This window comes from Falco rusticolus, chromosome 4 (genome assembly GCF_015220075.1).
Source record: "Falco rusticolus isolate bFalRus1 chromosome 4, bFalRus1.pri, whole genome shotgun sequence".
Lineage (NCBI taxonomy): Eukaryota > Metazoa > Chordata > Aves > Falconiformes > Falconidae > Falco > Falco rusticolus.
Window position 1 is genome coordinate 110,712,382 of NC_051190.1, and position 22,402 is coordinate 110,734,783.

The following is a 22,402-nucleotide window of genomic DNA, read 5'->3' on the forward strand; positions in this document are numbered from 1 at the left end:
AAACAATTCAGTCAGCTTTTCTCATAACCAGTAAAGTGGCCATGTAATGGCACTTAAGATGAAACATTTTAAAACTGATATTAAACAAGATGATGACAAATCACATAATTTGTGCAACTTCCTGACATAGATATTATTAAAGATGAAAGGTTGAGTGAGATCTAGAAATAATTATGCATTTGGATAGCTATTATTTGTAGTCACGTTAGCGAAGAAAACTGCATTATAGGCCACAATCAGCTGGTAATAGCACTGGGTAGAGATTTCATCCTATTGGAAACTACTTCATTATCCTGCTCGAAAATACTTAATTATCCTGCTCAGTTAGCTCTTACACAGAATTTCAGCGTCTCTTGAAGCATCTGATAGTGGGCACTGCTGAAAATGAGAAAAGTTTGAAAATGGTTACCGAGTTGTTGTAAAAGGGTAGTAAATAATGCAGATGAGGTGTACATTCACACATGTATTAAGGCCTGTCAAGTCAAAACCATGGTGAAGTCATACAACTTTGAGTAAAATTTTTGAATAGGATGTAGTAGATCTTGCTTTCTTTACTGAAAGATAGCTTTAACAAATCTGTGCAAGTGACATTTAAGTTACTTTTGGGGCTTCTTTGTGGAGCATGGGAAAGGAACACAATGTCCAGCTTTGGTTCTGTTTGGGTATGGTGCTTTAATTGTATTAAGTTGACTTGATTTATGCAGAACTTTTCCCTTCCTCAAAATTTAGTTTTCAGGAAATGTTTATGGTTCCTTTAGTATTTCTACTGCTTGCGGACAGCCGTTATGTTAGATATCCTGATGTTATGCTCAATGACTCTACACCTAGTCTAGTTCATACACTTTTTTTTCCTCTGTGTTATTGATGCCTTCAGTCTTTGTCCCTGATCATGGACCTCAGCTGTCGGTAGTCAAAATCTGTGCATACAACATGAAAATATTGTTTCTTAATGATTCACTTTTTCTTCCCTGGAACAGGCAGGCAGCTTGACCAAACAGAATTCGTTGTCAGCTGGAGTTAACTTGTCATTTTCCTTTTCAAGTAATGAGTCCAGGATTTCATCCTGGCTACAATCTTCTGAAGACATGGAAAAATGCTCAAGAGGTAATAATATTTGAAGGAAGTGGAAAGTAGCCTAGTATTTCCCTAGGGTTTTTTGACAAGAAGACTACTACACCTCTGAAACAGGAGGGAGGACGGGGGTGGTTGTTCATTAACTGGCTGCTCACTTGTTTTCAAAAGGAACGATGATTTTGAATGTGGGGATATCAGTTGTGGGCACCTCTTCAAGTAACCTATATATTTCAGTACATTTTTTTTTACATATGAACGTCACCTTCAGTAGTAAGATTTGAACTCTCATAAGCTGGGTATTCAAAAAGGGGAAGCATCCAAAACCTAGTCTTTTAAAAAACACTAAAACGCTCTGTTCTTCAAAGTCACCTTCTGCTTTCATGCTTTCCTAAGAGCATGAAGATCTTTCTCATGTTGGTAGTGTCTGTCTGATACTTACTTGGTAAAGTGCTACTACCAGTGAGCTTCAACTCTAATATAGAGGAGCTTCATCTCTAGCTCTGCGTGTACAATTCAGCCTTGATGCCTATGGAATTATTACCCTCACCATGAGGAGCTCTGACTAGTCCCAAACTGCAGTAATTATCACATTTTTCTCATTTTTCTGCAACCAACTAAGGTAAAATATCGTGATCATTACGCAGACCATCTAGATGCATTTCGGTATTTTGAATTGGAACTTGAAGGTAGAAGGATACAAGCTTTTTATCCAGTCATCTAATAATGTTCTTTTAGTCAATGAATAACTTAAGCTAGCTACAATCAAAATAAGACTAACCTACAAAGGAAAAATACTTTCAGTGTGTCTGTTACTGTAGAGCAACTGAAATATCTCTCTTGTTCAAAACAGACCTCTCAACTGTCACACATATTTACTGGAAATGAACCAGCTGTTACAGAGCATGGATGTCTTCACAGGACATACTCAGCGCCTGCTATAAATGCCATGCAGGTTTGTTGTTTAAAAAAACAAAACAAAAATAGTTTTCCCTTGCAATTTCAAAAAAACCAACCCCAAATCCTAAAGGATCAATGTATTTCTTTGTAGCTCTATTAGTTTTATGGCAATCTGTATTATTTTTGTCCTATATGTTGTTACAAGGTTGGACCTTTTGAAAGCCCCAAGAAGGAAAAGAGAACACACAGGAGATGGCGATCCAGAGTTGTTGGGAAAGAGGGTAAAGGAATGTTACAGGTAACTTCAGTCCTTTCAGTGCCCATCTTTCTCCAAATCTTATTTATCGCTTCTTAGTATGACCAGTTAAGGAAATATTAATCCTCTCTAAGTAGTGTCCATTGCTAGATCACTTTAAGTGGTAATATATCAGACCAAACACGAATATGTTGCCATTGATACCTGCAGTAGGATCTTTGCTATTACCTTCAGGAGACTGGCCATGGTTTTTATCCATGTTTTCAATCTGCCTCTGATCTGAAGCATCGTGGTGTTGGGTTTTTTTTATCAGTACAGATTTTTTTCAAATTTTTCAGATAGTTTTGTACAAATTTGCATCCAGAGACCATGTGATTAAATATTTCTAAGTGGGGAAAAATAGTATAGGATATGCTATAGCTCTCAGTGGTCTGGTTTCTTGGAGCTTTGCCAAATCTCCAATTACAATATCTTGGGCAAAGTTATATTTATGGATTCATTTGCCAGATGTCATCCATTTCAAACCTATTGGTAACTGACAGTAGTTTTTCCATTTTTGATGTCTCCAGTGTGCAACCCATATGGTACAATATGATAAAATTTTATTTACAGTTTTTAAAAACATCACACTCCTTACAGGTGCCTTCAGTATTTTCTGCCCCTATGAGACTGCATGCTTCCAACCCGAACTTGTCTACAATAGATTTTGTAGAAGAGAAAAATTATTCCGATGGTTCTGAAACATCATCAGAATTTACTAAAATGCAAGAGGACTTATTTCATATTGCACATAAAGGTAAATGCAATTGTCTTTCATATGTGGTTTTATATCATCACAAGTTAAATAATGATGTGCCTTCTGAGAATGCTTCCTGTTTAATGTTTAGATAAAGCAGAAACCATCCTCCCTTCCATTAATTCCCCTGAGGAACTGCAAATGTTGAGTTCTTGAGTCATTTGAAAAAAGTGGCTTAATCATCATGTTTTTTTATTTTTTATTTAATAAAGGACAGCCCTTTGTTTTATGTGCTAAAACCCTAGATTGTTTTTTTTTTTTTTTTTTTGCCATAAGGTTAAAATCCTAAAATCAGTTGCTATAAACATAAGAGCAGATTACACTCTTTTGTGTTTGCATACATATGTGTGTATATGAGCACATACATGTTTGTATATTTGGTGTGCTTCACTGTATTTCAGAGTCAACATTTGTTGGTGATGCAAGGGGTTGCTATGGTAGTAACCTATTTTTAGTGAATACAGAAGAGTAAAATCATGTAAAGCAGCCAGAGGGGCAGCTTGACTAGAAATGTTTCTTCTCTCAGAATAATTTTTCATTGGCAGTGATTTGCTCCAACACCCTTGCACAAGAAACATTTTTATTGTTTAAATGGTTTTGGTGAGGAAGGCACTTCAGTATTTATACCTGAAAGACTTATGGAAGTATTGGCTTTGTTGCCTTTTGCACAGGATAATGGTTGATGTTATCAATAAGCATTCTTTGCTTGTTTTTCTCCTCTGGTGCTGATGTATCTTGATTCCATTACATAAGAAATGTATCTAAGCGGTAAACTTTATAAAGTCAATTTTAGTCGAAACTGATATATATTTTCCAAAAGGAGAAAAGATGTGGGGGCAAGGCACAGCTGGAAAAGTTGCTATTAAGCCAAACAAAGAAATCACCTCCTCAAGATCATTACCTGAAATGTCCATGTCAGAAATTTTGGTTAGATTGACCCATGTGTTTGAGGGGACAACTGACTTGGTACCATTTAATACAGTATAATTTTATTAAGAGTGCAAAGAATTTTTTTTCCAAAGTTGTTTTATACTACACCCCTTCCAAAAGAGGGTAACGAAGAAAACTTTTGCTTTAGCTTTTGAGTCAAACTAAATAAAATGTAAAATTAGTAATTTAGTATGTAATAATTCTTGAAATTTTAAGTTAGTATACAACTTATTAAATTGTATTTAAGGTCACTGAAGATTCTGGTCACGTCATTCTCATATGAAAGGCTAACAAAATTGATCATAGTGGATACATCTTCCTCCCCACCCTCTGTGATACTGTTAAAGATTTCTTCAAATAGGTTAAAGTATGAGAATTAGCTTTGGTAATGGTTTGCAGTGTTGAAATAAACCTTAAGGATATTTTCTTAGAAGAGTAAATAAGGTTACATCAAATACTTAATGAAGTGATGATGATTCCGGTTAATGCTGAGTGGATGATTAGAAGAGAGAGGTATCAGAGATTTCTTCTTTGCCCCTGTCACGCATCCATGCTCAGATTTTGTATCTCCATTTCCCTGTAAATGGATACATTTTTGCATTGGCAGTTCTCATGACTGTATTACAAGGCTTGATTAGACCCTCAAGAAATCCTCTCATTTTCAAGTTAGATCAATGTTGAAATTCTATATAAACAAATATTACTTGAATAATTTTTTATTTCTTGTGGTTAAAGAAAAGATTAGTCTTAAAAGTAAAAAAATAAGGAAAGTGCATTTCCCCTTTAAAAATCTAGCGATTTTAAAATCACATAATCTGTTGTCTGATTTAAATGTTTCAGGCTGGTAATACTGGCTCTGAAAGGAGTAGAAGTAGCATTGTAACTTGCACAACATTCAAGATCTGGCCTTTTGAGTCACTAAATCATCTAACAAGCTGAAATTTCCTTATCCCAAAAAGACATAACAAAACTCAACAACGCAGTTGACTTGCTTGTGGGGAAACTACTAACCCTATAGCTGTGGCACAGTATGTGTTATAGCTGCTTTTTTGATATTTTTTTTTTCTATTTCATTCTTTTTCTTCCCTGTCTTCTCCTCCCCCACTGGAATTCTTAAAGGAATGTGGAATAGAGTCATTACCATCTGAAGATTCATGCTAATTGGGGAACAAAAGCAAGTGAAGAGCAGATGTGGTTAGTTAGCTTTGTTGCCATCTGTCACAAATAATCAGAATAATTTTGACTGTGGCTAATATAGTCAATACAGTAGCATTCACCATAAACATTCCTTCTACTAAAAAATCTACCCTATAACCTTGATTAATACTACTTGTTTTTAGTAACCCACCCTGGATCTCTTAACCTAAGTTCTTGTTTCTGTCACCATAAATGATGCTTCATTGAAGTTTTAGATAATTGGTATCTATACAACTGGTAGCTGGTTTTAACTCACGTTTTATGAAATGGTTCTAGTTTACTTCACCTTGAGGTCAGCTTTCAGCACCATATCTACAGAGAGAGAAAAGCTGAAGCAGATGCTGGAGCACGATGCATCCTCATCTCCATCTGCACAAATAGTTGGCTTGAAGAATGCCTTAACATCCGTAAGTGACATGCTGAAGTTCAGCAAGCTTCACTGTCATCAGATATTACTTCTAAATTTTATAGTAGTTAATTTCTGTTTATTTAGTGTCTGTTCTGTGCTAGAATTTGCAGTATTGAATCATAGTATGTTACTATGTATGCTGTTTTTCAAAGATTCTACTAAATGTTAAAGGTATTGTGAAATCACTGAAGTTTGATAGATTGATTGAGGTATGTAGTATAATCTGAATCATTTGATGCTAAGAATCAGAGGGCTGCTCTGTGACAATGAATCTACTTTCTCTCACTGTTTAATCCCTCAGTTCTGGTAGGTTGCACGTTTCCTTTTCCTTTTCTTTTCCTAAACAGCACTCAAGTATTCACTGTATGACTTGGCATGAAATGAAGGTGAGAGTGGCTGAAAGCACTCAGCTGCCCCTTCTAATGCACTGCAGCTTCATCATGCTGCACCAAAACACTGCAAAACAAATTCAAGTACAACTTGTTTATATTGACTTCCAACTTTAATTATCTCTTAGTCATCTAAAAGCAGCAATGGAGCTGTTAGGGCAGAGTTCTAAATGATGAAAGATTGTGCTCTTTAAAAAGGTGGGGTTTTTTTGGTTGGTGTGCTTTTTGTGATTGGTTGAGACCAGAACTTTCAGATTGGTGATGTTTGAATGTGTCAACCAAACAGTGATCTGATTTCATAGCAATGAGTGCCATCATTATCATGGTCTTAAAATTTCAGTGTTTGTTGCAAATTCCTATTGCAAAATCCAAACTCTCTGGCATTGGATGTGATATAGATAATCTTTGAATTATTTCAGTATGATAACTTCCCTTTGCTTTACAAAAGCTGCATATAGTTATAGTTTTATAGCGTATAATGTGCCTCCCTGCCTAGCCCTTTAGAGGCCGTGATGTCTTCATGGTATTTAGAGAAAGCTGAGACCTGTTGCATAATAACTATATATTCAGTTGCACTTCTTTGGTTTTGGCTTTCAGATGTTTCACTTCTGATATTTGAATAGGTGACTTTTATTTTTCCAGTGTTACATGCCTACCAATTTTATATCCAAAAATCTGTTTTAAGATATCTGAACTCAGTGAATACAGCTTAGCATAAATATTTTTTTCTGAGCAGTGAAATTCTGTTTTCTGTCTTCATCCTTTAAATATCTTTTGGAAGTCATGCTTTTAGGTCTTACCTGATACTTAATAAGCCTTTTGTAGCCCATCCAGAAGTCATCTGTGACCCTTGCCAGTTTCAGCAGAGGTTTACATCTGTGAGAGCTATTCTTAGCCTGCAGATCTGTAAAGCCATGATGCCAACAGAAATTTTCTCACCCTATACAGCAGAGATCTTGTAGGAGAAAGGAATAGGCTTCCTTTGAAGATGTATGGAAGCACAGATATGATAAACTTGGCATATTTCTAAGACTTCCTTGCAAGAGAGTCTGCGTTGATGACTTTGACAGTGTTTGTTGTTGTTCATTTCTGTTGTTTTCTGTACGTGAGGAACAAAAAAATCAGACTTTACAGGTTGAAAGCTATCAAACATAAGTCTGTTTTGCTCTCATAAGCCTGGCAGGGGAAGAAAAATAAACAGATTTAAAGCAGATAAACCACCACAAAATTAGCATCTCTGCCTCTGCTTCTCTCTCACTAAGATAGTACCCTTGACCTACACACAGTCTAAGAAAAGCACATACAGAATGGGGAAAAGTACAATATTTTTATTTTGGGTGGAGGAAGAAGACAAGAGAAGGAAGAAAACACTTTGTAGCAAACAATGCAAATTGGAAGATGCTATTACAGCAAAGCTGTGTAAATTCTTTTTTGTACTTACGTGATGTTGTGGGTATAACATAATGCTGTCCACTTGAACACTTGACACAGAAGTGATATATGCCTGTATGGCAAATTCAGACCACACATATGGAAAGCCGGAAATTACTTTCTCTTCTCCATTATCACTTCAAGCTTACTGTCTTTCCTGCCCTCAAGACTATTTCCAAAAAAAATTACTGTTGAAATTGGAAGCATTTGTGGGACAAAGTGAATGTGTAAACAGCAGGGTTCTCCACATCCTAGTATTGATTCAGATCACCAAAATGGGCAGTAAGTCTTCAATATTGTTCCAAAATTAGTAACCCAATCTTTTCTTTCAGGGATATTTTCGTTGCAGGCAGGGTTGCAATCTCTTCCTACAAGTCTACTCTAACTGACATCTGTCCATCAGATGCACCCAGCATGAGTAAATAACCTGTAACAAACATGAGTTTGCAGTAGAGGCTTTTTATTCTGATCATTGCCATTATAAGCTGAGAGGACACAGGTACCTGTCTGAATTTAAGTCTTGTTTCTCTGTCAGTGGAAGACATGGGGAACTGTCACTATACCAGGCTGATGGGAAATTCAGATGTTTTTGGATGTGGCAAGAGTAAGAAGTAATGTTGAGAGAGGCTAGGCTGGAGATAGGGATGAGGGAAGGGAGCTTGAAAAGAAAAAAGATGCACAAAATTCATTTATAACATTAAATTAGCTTGCAAAACTTAGTAACTTGAAATATCCCTGCCACCTTTGGCTTTTTTTCTCCATTTATGTGTCTTTTCCTTCATGCTGAACAAAAAATAGTTTTAATTTGAGAGATAAGGAACAAGGTCTGGAGCATTTGTAAATAAATGATTTGCTGAACCAGTGAAAACTCATGTGGTGGTGGTGTTTTATACTGCACTTTAAATAATACTCTTTGCCCCTTTTTACACAATAAAGCCATGTTCAAGTTAGTTGAGAGAACTTTATATCCCCGATATTTTTGTTAAATGTTCCAGGCAATAGCACAAAACACAGATCTTAAAGACCGGTTACGCAGAATACATGCCGAATCTATGATCCTTGATTCAGCATCTAATGCAAAATCAAGTCCAGATTTGGTGAAGGTGGGTATGGATTTCCTCTTTCAGTGATGTGTGTTCCTCAAGCCCCTACTTCTAGACAGTGCTGCATAGCTGCATTTTGTCCTGTTCTTTGTGTCTTCTGTATGGTGTACAGTGTTAGTAAAATGAGTCCACTGTCATGGCTATGAGTCATTTCTGGTGATGCATTGTGCAGCATTTGATTTCAGAGACTTCTCTTGTGAGCAGTTTTCCTGAGCACACTTCTAACTGCTTTTTGCTACTGGTTGCTGGTGTTCTCCCTCGCCTTCTGTCTGCTTCCCGTTCAGCATGAACAGAGCTGCTGCCTTGTTACCCTCATGCTACTGTTTCTCTCCTCGTTATTCCCTTGTTAACTTTCAAGTTCTGTAGCTCCTTGTTGCCTGTCTAAATATTGTTAGCCTGGAACACTGGCTACCAGTGTGGATCATGTGAGCTTTAGAACAACTATCAGACATTTCCATGAAAGGTTCAAAGAAATGAGATGTACCAGAGCCCTTCCAGCCATTTATTTTGGTTTGTGTGAAGCCAGGGAGTCTTCTGCAAATCCAGTTAGCCAGTTTGATATGTACTGATGTTCAGACAGTTTTTTTTGGCTTGCTGCAGAATGCAGAATGTAGTGTATTTATAGGTCATAGGATCTAGGTGTTAATGGTGGTAGCGAGGGAAGCAAGAACTGTGTTATCTCTGATGGATTTTCCTAAACGTTAACTCATACGGAAACTTCTGCTGTGCTTGTAGTATAAGTCTTTCATTAAAACCTGAGTGGATGTAATGCTGAGTTATATATAATTTATTATTTCCTTTTATTTTTAAAGATAGTTTAGTCATTCCATCTGTTTCGGTAGAGCTGTGTTTTGATCATATTTAGCTGTTCTTTTTTTCTTTTTTAAGGTAGTTCATCATTCTAATGCTTTTTGCTTTTAGTCCCATGAGAATGTGAACCGCACTTAACTTGCTATCCAGACAAGCATTAATGCATTGGGTTTTAACTTCAGGAGTTCTTTATTTTCTTATTTAGTGGAGGTCCTTGCAATGACAATGGATTATTTCTGAAACTTGTTCTGTCTACTATATGCCCCCCCCTCCCAAAATAGCTTTCAAAAGGTCCTTTCACAAATTCCCTCTGGCATGGTTTGGGATGGAACTTAAGGATGAAATCACTTACACTGGAGAAGTTTCATTTTAGATTTGTCTGAGGACTGTGATGCAGTAATGCTGCTGTGAGGAAGACAGGGCCACTGCACAAAAATTGGCTGTAAATGATACATCAGTTGCTATGATAGACCTGAAAATTGAAGCAGTATAAACTAGTATCTCAAGCCTGTGCATAAGGTAAAAGTTTAGTTTGTCTGTTGGGCAGTTTATGTTGTAGTTTATCGTGCCAGAGTGGGAACATGAAAGAAGATAATCTGAAGGTAGATCTAAATATCTGCTGTTCTTTTATGAGCCTTTTCTGCTCACTTTCCTTCTCAGATTCAAAATAGTATTGGAAACAATCCCAGCAGCAATGCTCATGTATGTAAGATTTTTTTTTTTGGTACTTGTAGACTAGTGTAAATGCCTTCCCACAGAAGAGACAGTGTTGAGGTTTCTTCTTTTCCTGCTGCTGTATCAGAAGTATTTTATTTAAAAAAAAAAAAAAACAAATCAAACAAAAAACCCCCAAACCCAACAAAAAACGTCTTTTGTGTGATAAGTTTGTGGTGTTACCATGTCACCGTTATCAGCACATACTGAATAACATTCCATGCTATAGTAAAATCTACCAGCAGAAAAACTTTTCAAGAAGATTTGTCAGTTTGATTGTAGACTTGTCAGATTGTTCATTGTGTTGTTCTGCAAGTAAAACACGACAATTCCTGCAAAAATATGATAAGGCAGTCATGGTTACAGGTTAGTAAAACCTCTCATGCAGAAAAACTTGGGAGCAGTTAATACGCTCCCTTGGGCCAGCTAGCCCTTTTCCCACCAGTGTTGGTAGAGTTATCAGGGAAAACAATAGTGCACAACGTTCCTCAAGTTTTTTACTGCATCCACAGAATGAAACGAGTCTTGCTGGTCACTCCACCTTTGCTAGGCCACCTTTTGGAACTCTGCTTATGCCTTCTGTGGGAGGAGCTGCCGGGATCTCTGTGACAGCCAAACGTGCCTGCAGCAGCAAAAACAATGACCCTTACATGGCTTTGTTAGTATGCTGGGTTTGGTTGACATGGAGCTATCTTAGGTGTAGATATGAAGGAAAGCTTTCCAAAGCACAGCACAGAAAATTATCTAGCGAAGAAAAAGAGCTAGGAAAGCATTGCTATTATGTAGAAAGCAACTTTGCCCCTCTGAATTTTGTATGCCACTGCACCTCAGGCTTTGCATTCAGCCAGGCTTGGGAGGCAAAGACTAATTCATTTGTTAGATCAGAAAGGAATGTAAATCTAGGATACGATATAAAGAGGTGGGAGTTTTGTTCTTTTGGGGCTTTTTGATGATACACTTGTGTATATCTGGCTAAATCACTCAAATATCAAAGCATTTTTACATACTTTTTACCTCAGGAAAAAGTACATGCAGGGCCATAACTGATTTACTGAATATGCATTGCCTTCCCCGTGCCCCCCCCCCCCCCCCCCCTTCTTTTTTTCTTCTTCTCTTTGGTCTGTTGTACTTTGGTTTTAAATCCCTCCATGAAACACATGCTACCTTTCATTAAATTCGAGAACAGCATGTGCAATCTTCTCCCAGTGTGTTACAGCTCTTTACCTTATGTGACTGTGGAATAGCAGGCATGAATACTATGTGTGGTGGTACTCCTCTCAAAACTTTTTATTTCTTTTAAACAGGAAAATTCGAGAGAAGAAAGCAGAGGTCTGGTGCACCAGGTCTCAAATGAAAGCAGACTGTCTATAGCTGACTCTCTCACAGAATTTTTTGATGCACAGGAAGTCCTGCTCTCTGCTAGTTCTTCAGAAAATGAGGTCTGAGCATTAAGATTGACATCATTCCGATATAGTCTCTTATCTGCTACTTGACGTGCGGTCTTTCTGAGCACTAACTGCACATCAGATGACTGCCAGAAAATGAAAATCTTCAAAACATTTACAAGTGAATGTGCTGCATATATTTATTTGTTGTCATTGCCTCTTTACATGTAGTAAAATGTAACAATTATTATGAAGAAGTCTTACATGCACATTGGGGCAAATGGCAGTTTGGTAGCTAGTCTGCAGATACTGCATATATTGTACTGTCTGCCTTGAGTCATTATACAGGTGCTTAAATTGTATTTTAAGTAAGAAAAGAAATTGTATCATAGAAATATATAATATATATTGATACCTGTCCTTGTGGTACCTGTAGGTACCTTGGGGCTGATGTCATGCGTATTGAAATGTTTTAGCTCATTTTTCTCACCTCTCTCAAACTCTATAAAAGCACCTTGAGTTTTGATATGAGGAAAGCCTTCTTAGCTGTGGGGCCAAGAAGATGAAACATGTCTCCACTAAAATAATAGTTGAATTTTCAGTGATGGTGATCTCTCCCAAGCTCAATTGTGTCTTTGTAGGACTTTAGTACTTTCCTGTAATACTGAAACATACCTTAAACAGTTCAAATCTATTAAAACAATAATTGCAGTGGAAAGTCACAATTTTCATGTGCGTATGGGGTTATTTTAATGACTGATGTATCTTGTTTATTTCCTCAACCCACCTCAGGTATCAGATGATGGACTCATATGTAAGTGATATCAGTGATAATGTCTCAGAAGATAACCTAAGCAATGACATGGAGAATGAAAGACAAACTTTAGGTAAGTTCAGTGATTTATTATAACATGTTTTGAGAATTTTCTTTGATTCTTTTTGTTTGGGATATTTTTTTCTTCTCTTACTAGAAATTATTTGATATTACAGGTTTTGAGATGTAAACAGCCTGTGTTTTTTCTCTTACAGCCTCAGATTGGTTTTGAACAGGACATTCTGGCTAATCTCCTTAACAGGGCCTGGGTACCATTGTTTAAACAGGATGGCGGTTCTGCATCAGCAAAGAAACACCTATTTTCTTGGCTTCCTTGGTGCAACTCGCACTCCTTTTCAGTTACTTTCATGGCCACAGGATTTTTCAAAGTAGCAAGGCCTAGCTGCTTTCTTTTTTGTCAAAAAGTAATTTTCTTCTTGTCAGTCTGTCTTTTTTAGTCTACAATTTAACAACCACATTCAGAGTTCTGTTGTTTGTAGCAGAACTGTGTTTAAAGGAACATGAGAATAATTACACGCTGGCAGGCCTGGTGTATGACCATAAGGATTTATTTTTTTTGCATGTTTTAATCATGATAGTCTTGTTTAGTACATATGCTTATTTAACTGTCTTGCTAATTCGAGACAGAATCAAAAAAAGAGGGAGAAGAATTGGTCATAACAAACTAATTGGCTTTGTGCCTTCAACTCCTTTCAGCTAACCACAACGGTCTTCTCACTCTATCAATACATTTTTATCTTCATAAATGCTGAACAGTGGTTGCTTACCAGCAGCTGTTTCCCGATCATCTCCAAGGACCAGTGGATCCCTGTGAATTTGGGTAGTTTGAAATGCCTGGAGATCTGTTGTATTGTGTAATTGTTTAAAAATTAAGGTGGTTTTTTTGTTTTTTTTGAAAGACAGGAAAGAATACAGGTTGATTATCTCATGATCTGGACCTTAAAAAACTGTACTAGTATGACTGTTCATCTTGTAACAAAGACTGTCACTGAAGCTCCTCCGTATTAGCAGCACCTCCACATCCTTCTGGTACCTGCTATTTCTGTGCTTTGGGCACCCTGCCACTCCCATTAATAGCAAACTGGATATTTTTTTTTTTTTTCCTGCAGGGCTTTAGCTGAACCGTAAATTGTAGGATTGTGATAAAATCCTCTGGCCACTGTAATGCAGAAGGGCAGACCAGATAATGGTTCAGTCTGGCCTTAAAAGTCATTGAGTCTAGCTGGAGGTCACAATCTCCTCCAGTATTGTTGCTGGCCATTTGTTACAGCTTTTTTAAACCAGAACTGCACAGACTTTTCTTCTCATAGTGGGGTGGGCAAACTTCACTTTATAGAAAATTTGGTATCTGAATATCTTAGCTGCTCTCCACTCTGTTTTATCACCAGTTTAACCCAATTAATGGGCTGGTACTCTGCTTTTAATTAGAAACTGTCAAAGGACATAGCCAAATTCCATGTCAGAGAGCTCTTTTGAACAAGGATAAATTTTTAGCATTTACCTCCTTCCTTTACAGGCATCCCCTCATTCCTGAGGTATCAAAGAAGGTATCTTTATGGCCTCTTCTGATATTAAATAAATTCCTTCAAGGGGAAAGTATAGAGGTCTACCTCCTAACTGTTAACAGTATACCTATTTAAGGTAGAGTTTTTGATTCATAGTGCCCTTGCTGTTTTTATGCAAAAAGAGATAGGCAGTAGACTGCAAATAGTTCCCCTGTCCTTGTTACAGTAACTTAGTCATATGAAGTTTTAGGACCTCTAGTTTGAGTGGCAGAAAAGGTGGAAATTTCTTCCTCAAAATTTTGATGCTGCTGATTACACTTGAAGCGTCCGTCTGAGGCATGGGCTAGCATACGTGACAGTGAAGGAGAAATTTGCCCGTGTGATTATCTGTACTTTGTCGCTGCTGGAAGCATTGCTGGTATTGTGCTTATGTCAATGGACCAGCAGAGGCAACACTGGTTGAAATCATGCCTGTAAGGGCAGAGATTCTTTGGGTATGTACAGCACAGAAAAAATGTGCTGCTCAGTGCTGTTTTAATTCCTCCAAGACAAAGCTGTGTGAGGAAAGCCCGATGAGGACAGGGGTTAACAGACTGGGGCTATGCCTGAATGTCTCCAAATGGTGACTGATTCTAGGGCAGAAGCTTCCTAGGTGTATCTACGAGCGTGTAAAGATAAAATACGTTCTTGTAGTGGCAACCGTATTCCTCTCTGAAATGAGATTGTTGTACAGATAAGCAACGTAGTAACTTCAGACTAGTGCCTGTTGCAGAAGCTTGTAGCTCTGCTTTGACCCTGCCACAAATCATTTCATGGCACGCTTAGAACTATTTATCCTGTTCCAATTGCTTTGACATAGGAACACAGACCTCAGATATTCATGTCAAAGACTCTTGACATGAGTCCTTTTTTTTTTTTTTTTTTATCTTCAGCAAACATATAGCTTCACAGTTGCATCAGCTTTTCCACCTTCAAAGCAGGCCATTTCTTCACCAAATTATCGGTGAATCTAAAACCTAACATCACTAAATTTTTTAAAATTATAAATACTGTGGAAAAGTCTGCATGTAAATCTGTGGTGCAGTAAATTTCCCTGATAGGAGTATTCAAAAAAGCAGAAAAAGTAGGTAGGAGTTGTTATTATGCTTGGATCTGTTAAGTTACGCCTTGCCTTCTGAGAAGTGTCAACTTAATTGGAACTCTGTCAAGGAGGGAGGTTTTATGTTCCTTAAACATAGAAATCCATCTCTGTTACAAATAAAATAGTTATAATATTTACTTTTTCAAATTCAGTGGAAAGCCTGAGCCTTCTTATGGCCTTTAAGGGGAAGGAAGGTAATTTTTTATGCATCTTTTGTACCTGGCATTTATCTCAGTTAACACACAGAAATTAAAATCTTGTTCTTAATTTTATCATTTTTATAACAGGCTATCTTCAAACCACAAATGAAATACGTGAATGAATTGTGAGAGTGGAAGGAAGTTTTGGCAGAAAAAAGATGGTTGCATTTTAATGTATGTTGCAGAGGGGTGAAACTAAGTAAACAGTGATTTGACTTATTTTGCCACTTCCTTCCTTTTCAGACTGTATTTCTGAAAGTGGAATCGGATGCAATTCTAAACGGAGAACATGTTTACCAGCTCCATGTCCTAATACAAGTAACATCAGCCTATGGAATATCCTGAGAAATAACATAGGAAAGGATCTCTCCAAAGTGGCCATGCCTGTTGAATTAAATGAGCCACTTAACACCCTTCAGCGTCTCTGCGAGGAGCTGGAGTACAGTGAACTACTAGATAAAGCAGCACATACACCTAATCCATTTGAACGGATGGTAAATATGTTATTCCAAATACTTAGTAACATTTAATGTAATTAGAACAAAGGAAATATGAAAACAGTCTGCCAAAGAAATTAAGATGTTCTGTTCCATTTTTCTTTTTCTCCCAGCTGAGAGAGGAAGACTCTCCAAACGTGTCTGTACATACTTACATACCCACTATTTTAGACTCTTCTGCGTAATTTCTGTTGCTTTGTCAGAAAATCTCTTTCCTCGAGTACCTTGCTGGACAGCAAGGTTAAGCAAAGCAGTAGTTTAGTTCTGTTTTGCAGGTCATACTCTGTCAGATTAAAAATTTACAGAAAAAAAGAAGGGGGTTGTGAACTAATATACTTCCCTCTTGAGTATGAAAGTTACAGTATATCCTTTTTTTAAGGATGTCCAATCTGGTAACACAGTTGTGCATAGAGGATGCCTCATCTTCCAGCCCTACACTACTGTGATACCTTTGTATTAATCAAACGAGCTCCATTTGTTTTATTAACTGGTTTTGTGAAGTTTTGGGGTTGAGTCAAAATATTCAGGTTCTCAAAACTAGGCAATATGAATGTATGTTAGGTATAGTAACGGTGTCATCTTCTGCCAGTGCAGAACCCGAAATTCAGTGTTTGGCAAAAGAAAAAACACATTTCAGTTGTTCTGCTTCCAGTTGCATAAGAGCTACTTAATATGTAAGCCCGTAAACAAAAGGTTAAAACCTTTCTAAATTCTCTTAAATGGGAGGTTATTATTTACCCTAAAATGAGGTTATTAATGAATGTAAATAGTCACGTTATGAATACTGTTTGAAAAGCCTCTTGCTCCGTTCTGACACTCCGCAAGAGTTACAGTTTCGTGTCTGTCCTCAGAACAGAGGGTATGGTTATTAACTGGGGGGGTTGGTGCACAGCCTTTTTTGTTCGTTTGAGAACATATCTTAAAAGGAAAAGGAAATGAGCAATAGTTGTTCATATGGGAGTCAAAATAAACCTTTTCCTTCCTTCCCACACCCAAGCACCTGGAAATCACCTCAGAATGGAGTGTTCTTTGCCTTGGAGAAACTCCTGAGGCAAAATTAGTGCTAGTGGTTGCATAGTAATTGCAATAGTTCATAAGAGAGCCATTCTGAAGTGGATTCAGTTTCTGAAATCCTGAAAGGAGACCATCTACACTTTCACAAGATGAGGAAAAGGGAATGAAAAGGGAGAAAAATGGTACAAAAGAGACCTAAATCAAACAACACCAAATTTTAATTCGTCATGTTTAGGAGGAATTATGCTTCAGTTGACTGCAAAAATTTGGAAGGGTTACCTGTGTCTCAGTCATAATCAAGAACAGTTTCATGATTAGCACATGAATAGCACACAGCAGATAATTCAAACTGCATTAGCAATAGCATACTTGGTGAAAACTCATCCAATACTTCCCGTGCCATGTTGAGAAAAAGAACAGTTGGTAGATCCATAGATTCACAAACCGTAACTGCGAAAGCCAGTTATAATACAAAATCTAACTTTTAAGTTAGATTTTTAAAGTTACTGCTTTGAACTGTTGCAGGATGCTAAGCTGTTTCAAACAGTTTTCAGAAATGCTGTTCCAAGTTGCTGAAATTTGCAGTGTCTGACTGTAATAATTCCATCCCTGGACCACTGAATGTGAATAATTCTCTGATGTCCAAGCTAGTGCTTAGCTTGCAGGAGGCACACATGTTTGTAGTCTGCAAATTATGGGAAAAATACAGAACCTGATGTCAGGATAAGGCCTCATTTTTTCCCCCTTCTGTTAAATCAGAATGTATAGCAAAAATTGTGCATGGCTGCGGTAAATTAATTAATCAAAATTCAACATATGTTATTCCCAGGTGTATATAGCTGCATTTGCAGTCTCTGCGTATGCATCCAGTTACTACCGAGCTGGAAGTAAGCCATTTAATCCTGTGCTTGGGGAAACCTATGAATGTATTCGTGAAGATAAGGGTTTCCAGTTCTTCGCAGAACAGGTATTGTATGCTGCAGCCTTTAGATTTGCTACTCGATACACTGCCTCATTCTAAATGCATGGCTGGAATCCTCCGGAATTAATAGCAGAATACAAAACTAGTTTACATGACCTGAGCCCAGAAAAACTCAAGGGACGCTGCAGAATTATAAATGAAGGAAATTGTTTTTTGAGGAAAGTCTGCTAACTCTGGGATGGGACGTGACAACCAACAGCTGACACTCGAGAAGCCAAGGCTGGCAGGCTGCCTACTCCAGTAACTGGATAACTTGGTTAAGTGGAGTGCAGTTCTCTATGCTGAAATCTGATCCGGACTGCAACAAGCATTCACATTCTTGTCATAATATTCTGTGTGTGATCATTAAAAATACTGTATCTTCAGCTATTTAATATCTTTTTTTATAACAAATATACCCTTTGTGTGAGCCAATCAGCCACTAGTATTTTCTACGGCAATATGACTATTTTTGCTTCCTGTCCAAACACTTTGTGGGCTAAGCCTTTCAAACCTGGTACCACAGCTTAGTAGGTGAAGGATGTATACAACATATCCAGGTCTGAGTGTTTATGAAAATAATTCCCCAATAGGAGAATAATTATTAAGTATGGTTAAAAAACACTAAACTTAAACCAGCCAAGTTACCAAAATTGCTAAGCTTGAGTCATATGTTAAAAAGAGGCAAAACTAAATAATCTGATGCCTAGCAGAATAAGAATGATTGAAGCTGCTTCATTATGTCTAGACATAACAAAAAAAATAATTATAAAATGTGCAGTGTGCAAGGGTGTACGACCTAGAAATTTGATCAGAGAAAGCCTTCTAAGAGGCTTCCTTTAGGAAATGAAAAGTGGTTTTGGCAGTCTCTGAAGATACAACATTTTGTACATTATGCTTTACAACAGACCAAACGGAGTGCTATGTGATCTTTCCTTAGTCTCGGGGAAATGTGCACAGGCATTAGTAAAAATAAGGAAAAAAAGAGAACAAAACAGTCAAAGCAAGAATCACATTTAAAGTTCAAGTAATGTATCTGGTTCTTCATTGTGTTGCTTCAGTTCTAAGATGATGTGTATAGAGCACTGAAGTTACCAATGTAACCTCAAACTGAAGTAACAAAGTGGTGAATAAAGGTCGGTACTGAGCTTAAATGTTAGATTGAATTAAAAGAGATTTTCCCCTGAATATTGGATAAATCAGTACAAAGGCTGCTTTTTCTAAAGAGGAACTTTAATACATGACGGGGCTTGGGCTGTTGACAGCTGTTGTTCTAATATGTGCAATAAGTGATGTGTGGTAAAATTAAGTTACTGTAATAGTATGGGGGTGGAGGACTATTAGGAAGGGAGGATGGTACAGGAGGAAAGAAATTTCATGCAGCTTTGCAAGAATTAAAGTTTCTCTTTGCATCGGGAGCTGTTGCTTACTGCTTGTGCCAGCATTTTAATGCTTCCTTTAGATAACTTGTTAGTGCAGGTAGTAGGTAATCCATGGGATAGGCAAAATATATAAAATAACGGATTCTGTTCTGTTACCAGAGTGAGTTTAGAATAACTATTTTAGCATCATGACCTTACTCTGGAATTACAACAGTTTAAGTGAGAGCTAAATTTAACCCATGAATTATAGTGACATCTGGGGTTAATCTGGGTGCAGCATGTGAGAGTGTTGCTTGTGGTGGATTATGGCATAGCTGAGAGTAGTTAGTACTCTTCTCTTTTTTTTTTTTAAACCAAGTAGAGGATGTTACATAAATAACAATGCCTGCGGAAAAAATGCTCGATAACAGATTTGCAAAATGAGTAACAAAGACAAAATTAAAACTGCATTTGAGCCATGTAGATGGTTAAGAAATTAAATTCATAGTGGGAAATAGCAATTTGACTTGAAAATAAAGTTGTCTTTGTCAAAAGAACAGTAAGCACTGCACATCAAAGAGTTGGTCCTGGTCAGTTGTTAGTCATGTTCATCCAGAAGGCAGAATTTACAGCCAAGGAGGAGTGGCTGCTTTCACTTTGTGCAGTTACTTTATTATTTAGTATTTCATTTTAACAGTCTGCATTGTGTATTTGTTTATTTACTCACAGTCTTTGCTTCGCTGTTTTGGTGGTTGCCCTAATTCATGTACGTGCTACTACCCAAAGCTGATAAAATGCAGTGTGTGATTAGAGTTTTGCACTAGAAACACCTGGAGTATCACTGCTGCACTAGTAGGGGTTGCTAGATGGAATTTCATGGCTCGATTTCTCCACCCGTGGCCCCTTCAGAGATGCTGATCTCTGTCCCCTCCCTCATAGTTAGGATTTTGTGGGTATTTACTGTACAGAAGAAACTGGCCCGTTTATTTGTACCTTTTTTTGGGGGGGTGGGGTGGGGTGTGTGTCTGTGTGCCCAAATTGCAGCTTCTGTTAATATACAAAGAGTCCTAAGGGTAAGTGTAATTATCACCTTAGAGTCGATGTGCAAAACAGGTAGATTTTCACTTGATGAACAAGCCTTTTAAAATAAGTGCTTCCCATTTCTTTGAAGGCTTCTTAGGTTTCAGTACCTTATTGATCTGACTGACTCCCCCTCCAGGACACAACTGCAAAGGGAAAGTAAATGTTCAAATTGTAAATGAATAAAAAATGAAGGGGGTGGGGGAAAAAAGAACCCAAACCAAAATGACTGTTCAAGTGTTAATATGTCCATCCTTTTTCTTCCCCGTTCATGCCTTGCTATTAGGTCAGTCACCATCCGCCTATTTCTGCATGCCATGCTGAATCTGTGAATTTTGCTTTTTGGCAAGGTAACTCTTCAGTCTATCATTTACTTTTACAGTGTTTGTAATATTTTAATTGTATGTCTAACATGAAATATCCAGAAACTGGGAAAAGCTGAAATTCCCTGCTTAAAGTGTATTAGAATGGCTTTAAGAAATGTCAGCCTATACTTACTTGCATGCCTCTTATTTGGATGTTTATATATATATATATATATATATAAAAAATATTAAATGATTATTCTTTTCATGTACAAATATCTGCATTTCTTTAAAATCAGGTTTATTCTGGGGAGGGGGTTCTTGATAAAGGAGAGTTGTACCTCAAGTTATTTATAAAACAAACAAGATGGAACATAGCTTGAAAAAACACAAGTTAAATCCTGATCTTGTAAACCTGTTCTGAAAATAATTTCCAAATATGAGCATAACAGCAATGATAAATATATTTACCTTGTCTTTCTCTGCTGGCATTATTATAGCATGTAAGATTCTGTGCTATTTTTCTACTAACACGGTGTTTCAAAAGAAGTATTTTGGAGCTGTGTAATTCTGGTGAAGATGTCAGCTAGCCACAGTACCTGTGTGGTTAGATATTTCTGGAGTGTACACAGAACGCAATTATGCCTTTTAACTCAGTTAAAATCCTTCACCCAGATCTGTCGATTCACAATGTACCTTTAATTCTGTTATGATTGACTCTGCTGACTTAATTATTACAGGTGGAGCCATACTGAACAGAAATTGGAACTTTGTCATTAGTCTGGGTTTCATTATTCAATGTAATAATTTGCTTTGTAAACAAATACAGGGACATGAGGCCTTTTCTTCTCAGCTAAAAAGCAGAGATGACCAAAAATGTATTCAGTTACTGAATACTGCATAAATAAGACTAGATAGCAGCCTGTCTTAACAACAACTTGTGAAACTGATTTGTTTAACAGATCTTGACAACTGTTGTCACTCAAATATTTTAGAGAACAAAGCTCTTCTGTAGAGCTGAGAGCTGAGACTGATCAATGAGAGTGTGAGATTTGGTCTTGATGAGCACAGGAGACTCAATCAGGGTGCAGCAGGGATTTTGTTGTTTTGGGTTTAAATGTGGCTAACTGAGTTGATGGGAGATCTAGACAATGATTTTTTTCCAATGCAAAGGCAATTTGTAAATGCTGTGGCCTCTCTTTATGGGGCTATATTAACTTACACGGAAAGGTTAACATCAAGTTAATCAGAAAGGTAGCTTTCCAGTGAGGTAATTTCTTTCTGTGTGTAAAGATCTTTTCACTTACCATATTATCTCCTCAGCTGAAAAGGAGACAGCCCTCAGCAATGTTGCCAGAGTAGTTCTGTCATCCCACCAGACGCTGACTTTAGTTCATCTGTTTCACCACCAAAAAATTTTTTGATCATCTCTAGTGAGCCAGAAGACTGGGTTCTGACAGTGACAGTTATTTTGGAAATTGTTTTCCCAGACTTACAAAGCTGAATCTGCTTTTGCAGAGGAGTGTAGACACATGAACAATGGAAATGCAGAATACAAAGTTCCAACTATTACAACATCTGTGCCTGAATTAGTCTGGGCATAGCTTTGAAGTAACACTTTGTCCTAAAATTTTTGCATGATCAGGTTGCACACTGGTTCCCAAGATGTTTATCTCTGTGGGACAGCTTTGCCATTTACGAAAACTTAGAACATAACACGGTCTAATAATACATTTTAACTCAGCCGGGTGATGCTGACCCAGCAGCAAACTCCAAAACCAAATAAACCAGAAGGTCCTTCTCTCAAGTGATAAGAAAAGGATAATTTTTTTTCCATGAGGAATTCTGCCCTATGCCCCATTCCAGCCTTTGCAATAGTAGGCAGCTTGGTGTGGCTCAGTCCTATCACTTGCACATACATACTGAGGAGATGTGTAATCTCCTACCTACGGTTTGAGCATCTATCTCACAGCCAGCATAACAGCTTCGCCCCCCACAACTGCATAGGAGACAGTGTTTTGTTCTCCTTCTGTTAGTACTGGCATCTTTTTGAGACTAGAGATGAATTTTTCCCTCTTTTTTCGGATTGGACAGAGAATGGAGTTCCTAGTG

General features: G+C 37.5%; 1 protein-coding gene across 1 annotated transcript in view; it reads left to right on the forward strand.

Annotated features, from left to right (window-relative positions):
* Positions 1–22,402, forward strand: part of OSBPL3 (oxysterol binding protein like 3) — a 90,027-nt gene that overhangs the window by 56,525 nt on the left and 11,100 nt on the right. Inside the window, 13 exon segments of the mRNA XM_037383095.1 lie at positions 978–1,107; positions 1,927–1,980; positions 1,983–2,026; positions 2,177–2,269; positions 2,867–3,023; positions 5,427–5,557; positions 8,375–8,482; positions 11,311–11,445; positions 12,184–12,195; positions 12,197–12,278; positions 15,316–15,566; positions 17,413–17,550; positions 20,272–20,335. Coding sequence (XP_037238992.1) covers positions 978–1,107; positions 1,927–1,980; positions 1,983–2,026; positions 2,177–2,269; positions 2,867–3,023; positions 5,427–5,557; positions 8,375–8,482; positions 11,311–11,445; positions 12,184–12,195; positions 12,197–12,278; positions 15,316–15,566; positions 17,413–17,550; positions 20,272–20,335 — 1,399 coding nt within the window.